A 6,000-nucleotide genomic window follows, 5' to 3' on the forward strand; every position below is an offset into this window, starting at 1 on the left:
TACTTTTTTCACAGTGATGAAATGGTATAAATGTTTTGTGCTTGTTTTATTACATATTGCATGAAGTATGTCACCTATTTATTATTGATGATACATTATAATAATAAAATAACACATTCCTTATATTTCTTTGTTTTTCTCTTTAGTTAAAGAAACACACTACTGTGTGATTTGGTCAAAGCAGAGACCACCATTACAGGTGAGTGGAAATATTATTATTATTATTATTATTATGTTGTTAGTTTGTCACGTTCAATGCAAATTACAACACTTGAAGCGAGGGTTGTTGTAATCATTTAGGTCTAACATTTAAATGACATAATGAACAGAAAATCTGAAGGTTTAGCTCATTCTGCCTTCATGATGGATTTCATTTACCCACCAATTTGCAAAGACGTTAAATTGTTTCTCTGACTCATGGCTTACAGTTTAAAACACACCCAACTTCCTATTTGTTAATGGATAAGTGTTGATTTCGATACTAAATGTTATCTAACAATTGAACTTGTCCATTTTTTGGGATTAAAGGTCCCCTATTATACTGTTTTTCATCAATATATTATAGGTCTCAGATATATAGAAAACATGTCTCTGAAGTGTTTGGCTCGAAATACCAAACAGAAAATAAGGTGCCGCTCCCCACGCCCCTTTGTGAGATATTTGGTTAAAAAGAACACAAGAGGCACGTTCACACCGGAGTACTTTTACCCCGTACTTTTCCCGTTTAGTTCCGTTAGTACCCCTAATGTCGCGTTCACATCAAAAAGAGTACTTAGTGCCGTGAACTTTTACCCTAATTTTTAGTGCCTGCTAGAGAGGTGGTACGAAAAAAGTACCAAAAAAGTACCAATTTCTATTGGCTGGGCGAATTGCAAACCACGCCCCTTAAAACTCTGAAAAGTTTGGGAAGCCGCCATTGTATTTGCTGGCATTAGCATTATTAGCATTAGCCCCCACCAACGGAGAGAGAATAACTTATGGCAACACAAAAAAAAACATGGGAGCGGTGGAGATGAGGAGGTGTCGGCATTCTGACGATTTACTCGGAAGGCTTCAGTAGAAGCTGCTGGGAGTCCCAGCAGCTTCTACTGAAGCCAGTCCCCAACTTCGGGCTGCAGTATACGCCGTGAAGTTGTTTGCGGCCTGCCAGTTAACCCAAAGCAGAAGAAGACGAAGTGACGTCAGCGGCTCATTTGCGTAATCTTCCCTCAGGGAAAAGTACTCCGGTGTGAACGCGATAGGTACTTTGTGCCCTGGGGTTATAAGTGCCGGAGCACTAAGTGCAGGCACTAAGTACAGCAAAGTACTTGGTGTGAAAGCGGCTAATGGCTTCAGGTGATAAGGTGGGGGGAGGGGGGTTACCTTGGCTGGTGATTTGGCTAATCGTTCCACAAGCCAAAAAATCTTTATGACATCATAAAGTGGCCAAAATCTGATCAGCTCATTTTCTGACAGGTTTTTACTTTTTATATAAATGGATCAGGACAAAAAGTGAGCGAATCTTTTTTCCTGAAACTTTCAGAATCTCTTTACACAGAGGGGACACATGTTTCTGTATGAAATACATAAAAAAAGTGGATTCTGCATAATAGGTGACCTTTAAGAATAACATTTTCTTGCCCTACTGTGCACACTATCAAAGGATTGAAATATCATTTCCATCTTACGAATGCACCATTAAAGCTCATTAACATCAACTAAAAATGGTTTAATACGCAGTTTTTATAAATCTGATATCTCATTTAAAACACAATAAAGCGAAGACATGCAATTAAAAGAATGGAAACAAAAGGAATAAAGGAAAGAAAACCTTACTAAAGTGCAGTGTGATTGGAGGTAATTTATCATCTGCCAGTTGAGGATCAGAGTATCACAGTAAGGCTGCTTTGAGGAGAAGTGTAGGTTGGGTAGATCCATTGTACAAACAAAATGTAAAAAAACAAAGCTGCAGAACTTAAGTAAACAAAAGTAATATTATCACCATACCTACATTTACTCATTTATATCTTTTCTTTCTGCTCTTTCTGCATTCAATCCTATTTGTTTATAATTCTCACCCCGACGACCTGTGTTTTAAAGCTTTGCAAATGCAGCTCCATTTAATCCCCATGGACAGATAGCTGTCGGCCTATTCATAATTCATGCTCTTGTTCTGACATTTCTTCTGAAGGTGCAATTCTTTTGAAAATGAATTCAAAGGCTTACCATCTTAATTGCACACTTGTGCTGTTAATACATAAAAAGATTTATGAAGAAAGCTGACCCAGAAGAGCAAGATACAGCACCAATAGTTGTTTGAGTGCGTGATTTGTAAAATAAATAGACTTCTCCATTCCCCATTATTCCTTTGGAAGGTAAGCAGGCTGCTAGCAATAGCCATGCTGCTAAGAATATATTAGCGAGTAGATCCATCTTGTTTATATGAAATTCAAAACCTGAAAATATGTTATCCCTGTCTCTTTGTGTTGTTTGTTTGGAATTAAATGCAGTGTGGCACGCAAAGTGATCGGACAGCAACACCAACAATAATATCACTTAATAAATACTTGTGAAGAAGTGGAAAAGCTCCTATTTTTCTCCAAATCCATTGAGTCAGTCAATAATAAGTCTCAAAAAGATCTTAAAGTGTCAAAAGACAAACTGTTGTTTGAAGTTATTGTAAACTTTGAAAACAAATTATATTAATTTCTGCAAAATAATTTAAATTTGTATTATAGGTTTCGGAGGAGCAATATGTTTTTGTTGGAATCAAAACTGTAGATTTAATAAAAATATTTCATCCAAACGTTTTTAAAATGGGAAAAGCATGCTTATCAACCTATGTTTTTCACATATTATTATATGATAAACAACTAGTTGCCTGAAGAGGTTAGTCAAAAAGATATACGCTGGTTGAGTTTGTTCCACAGTGATGCTGCAATCTGTGCTGAAGTGCTGTTCAGCTGTATTGTAGAAATACTAGACAATCCAAGTCTGCAGTAGCACAATTTAAAATCATGCTCCCTTTCTGCAAAAAAGCATTTTCTTACTTTCTACTCCTTTGCAGAGCAGTAGGCTCGGGAATCTGCTCACAGAGGACTGAAGATTGGACTCAGCCATCAGACACGTTCGGGCCCTTCATCAGTCAGGAGAGGAGCTCGGTGCGTATTTCAACTTTAAAGCTGCCGACTCTTGCTTAGTACCGAGTTTCGAAAAGATTAGTTGTTGAGGTTACATGAAGTATTGCTATATCAATCTAATGCAAAAAGATATTAGAACATATAAATGACTGTAAACTGACAATGGGCTTTTCATCAAAAAACAAAGTTCTAATTAAACATTCAAGGAACAAGACAAGGACAGTCAGTCAAATGAAGGGATCTTTGTTATTCAAGAATAATTTTCAAGAATAAAATGATGATTCAATAATTGAGGAATTGGGAAAAGCTTTAAATATAATCCCTTATTTCGACGTGTTCCCATTCTTTCTTAAAAAGAAATCTCGCACCTAAGATTTGGAAGTGATGAGTGCTGGAAACTCAGAGAAAGCCGCTGATGTTCATGCAGCCTTTGCCAAAAGTGCTCTCAAATCCATTTGAATAACTAGCCTGTTGCCAGCTAAAGAGTCAAAATCCCAAAGCCTTCCACGGAGGTTAATGCGTTTCTTAGCCACTGATAAAACTTTCAAATACAGATTACGGATGAAAACAAAAAAAGATCCACTACTTTTAGCTTTGCTCAAAGGATGGAGTCTAAGGTGCTTAAAGACTTTGCAGCTGTCTTCCCGTCTCTTAGCCATTACTCCACACATGGATCCATGGTGATTGTTACACATTAGGCAGTCCTGGGCTGCAGCCTCAGGCGCAATAACAACTGGCAGCTGTTTGTTTTTGTTGATCTGCAAAGTTTATCACCTTTGGCAACAATGTTTATGCAGCCACGACACTCCTAATAGAATACACATTAGTCAATTTAGTGAATACTCTCTGCTTATGCATCTGTTTATGTGTAAAGAATAAAGATACTACCATTTGTATTAACTTGTATGTATTGCACAGAGATGAGAGGAATGAAGATGGAACATGAAACAAGGACAGACAAATGACTCACAGGTAAGGAAGCCATTGTTAGAATTGCAATGCATGCAAATAATATCTGTCCTTGTATTGTATTGGTCTCACATTCTATATTAAGTTGGACTGTTAAATTAAATCTGAAATCAAGTCTTTTTCTTGGACTGGTGTTGGTAAAATTGGTTAAAAAACTGAACTTTATACAAAACTACAGTATTTGAAATACTCTTCGCTTTTTGCCAAGAGTTAGATGAGAAAATAAATACCACAGGGATCAAAGGGGGATTAATGATTAAGATCAAGAAGAAAAGGTCTACCTTTTTCCTTAATTGTGGGCCTATTATTTTCCGATACAAAATAATTTTTAACACTGCCTTATTATGAGGCAAGAAAAGGGAAAATGTATGTATGACTGAAAATAAAAGGTGGCACAACTCGATGTGTCTATTCCAACACATTCCAGTCACCATCTGCTTGTGGTGATGGGCTGAGAGAGAGAGAGAGAGAGAGAGAGAGAGAAAAAACGCAACTCGCTGTACTCGCTAATTCAGTCAATGCAATGGCTGTATGAACAAATATATGACGGCTGCAAGCTCTCATGCTTAGAGCCTTATTTTCTCGAATAATGGAACCGATTTGTTCCTAACAAGACAATAAATGCTCATTTGAAAAGGTGGAGGTGAGAGTGAGGAGGTCTATCTCCTTCCATCTCCATCTCAAGGACGAGCTGATTGTCTCTGGCTGAAAGCTGCATCTCCATACTGAACGTCACCCTGGATGTCAGACGCATGTTGACAGATTATAACTGGGGGCTTCGTACAGAGACAGCCAGTGGATGGAGGGGAATTACTGTACTGCCTTTGATGCACACCCAGCCCAAATGTCAGAATCGGGCTCAGAGGCTCACGCTATATAGGCTACCGACTCCTGCATAACAAGGACACAATGTCATTTGTCAAACATCCTCAGAATCAATTCAGACAGATGACAACATGCCCGTCAAGTAAATTGTTCTGATTATTATACACGGAAAGGAGTAGTTTGACATTTTCGACTTATTTGCTTTCTTGCTTTGAGTTAGATGATATGATTGATACCACTCTTATAACTGACCTTTAAATATGAAGCTACTGCCAGGAGACGGTTAGCTTGGCTCAGCATATCGAAATAGTAAGAAGTAGTCAATCTCAAAGCATCCATGAAAACATAAATTGTTGGTTTTAAACTTCTTTTATGTAGGGACTAAACAAATTAGATAAGGGGGCGCTAGTAGGAAGAATTGTGTCCCTTTAGATAGAGCTTTAGCTTTTTTCAGTTTGATCATCTTTAGCTAAGCTAAGCAAACGGTCTCCCCAAATTAGCAACATATTTAGCATATTTAAATAGAAAGCTACTAAGCCTATTTGCCAAAACAAATGTCTACCCTGGCTCTTCAAATCTTTTAAATATGTGAATGTATTTGTTTATTTCTTTTTATGCTTTTCAGTATAGAATGTGTTTCTCTTTGTCTTTCTTTTGTGTTGCAGATTGTTCAGTGTACAAGAAGAAAACAATGAGACATTTTTCCTGGTGGACAATAAAAATGTTTAACTAACGAATCCAAGTGTTTTTTATGTCCCCTCTGTTCAGTTTTATCGCAACAATATGTTGTATCGTGGCCGGTGATATGGATTCAAGTAAATGCAATTCTAATATTGGACATTTAGAAGCAAATCTCGACATGCCTGCACCTTATTTTAGCCACGTTGTCATCTGGCGGCTGCTGTCATTACGGACCCGTGCAAACCCTGTGTCTGTTCCCAGCTCACTAATAAATGGTTCACTTAGTGCTGCCAACATGAACATGTTAGTTCTTTAAGTAAGTCGAGCCCACTGCTGGCGTCCTGGCCAACTGTCACAGCTACTTTACAAGCCCAGCCCGTCAGAATGTCCTCCGGCAGCCAGACAC

At 37.9% G+C, this 6,000-nt stretch overlaps 1 protein-coding gene across 4 annotated transcripts in view; it reads left to right on the plus strand.

Annotated features, from left to right (window-relative positions):
• The window catches only part of khdrbs2 (KH domain containing, RNA binding, signal transduction associated 2), a 58,851-nt gene extending 53,224 nt beyond the window's left edge, over positions 1-5,627 (plus strand). Inside the window, exons 9-12 of one of the 4 annotated variants that reach the window (XM_079688734.1) lie at positions 147-199; positions 3,047-3,140; positions 4,038-4,091; positions 5,579-5,627. In XM_079688734.1, the coding sequence (XP_079544860.1) occupies positions 147-199; positions 3,047-3,082 (89 nt within the window). In that variant the 3' untranslated portion in view covers positions 3,083-3,140; positions 4,038-4,091; positions 5,579-5,627. Of the gene's footprint in view, positions 1-146; positions 200-3,046; positions 3,141-4,037 lie in introns of those variants that run through there. The other 3 variants (XM_079688733.1, XM_079688736.1, XM_079688735.1) reach the window with 3 other exon arrangements.
• Positions 5,628-6,000: the final 373 nt, after the last annotated feature.

This window comes from Notothenia rossii (assembly GCF_949606895.1).
Source record: "Notothenia rossii genome assembly, chromosome: 6".
In the NCBI taxonomy this organism is placed as follows: domain Eukaryota; kingdom Metazoa; phylum Chordata; class Actinopteri; order Perciformes; family Nototheniidae; genus Notothenia; species Notothenia rossii.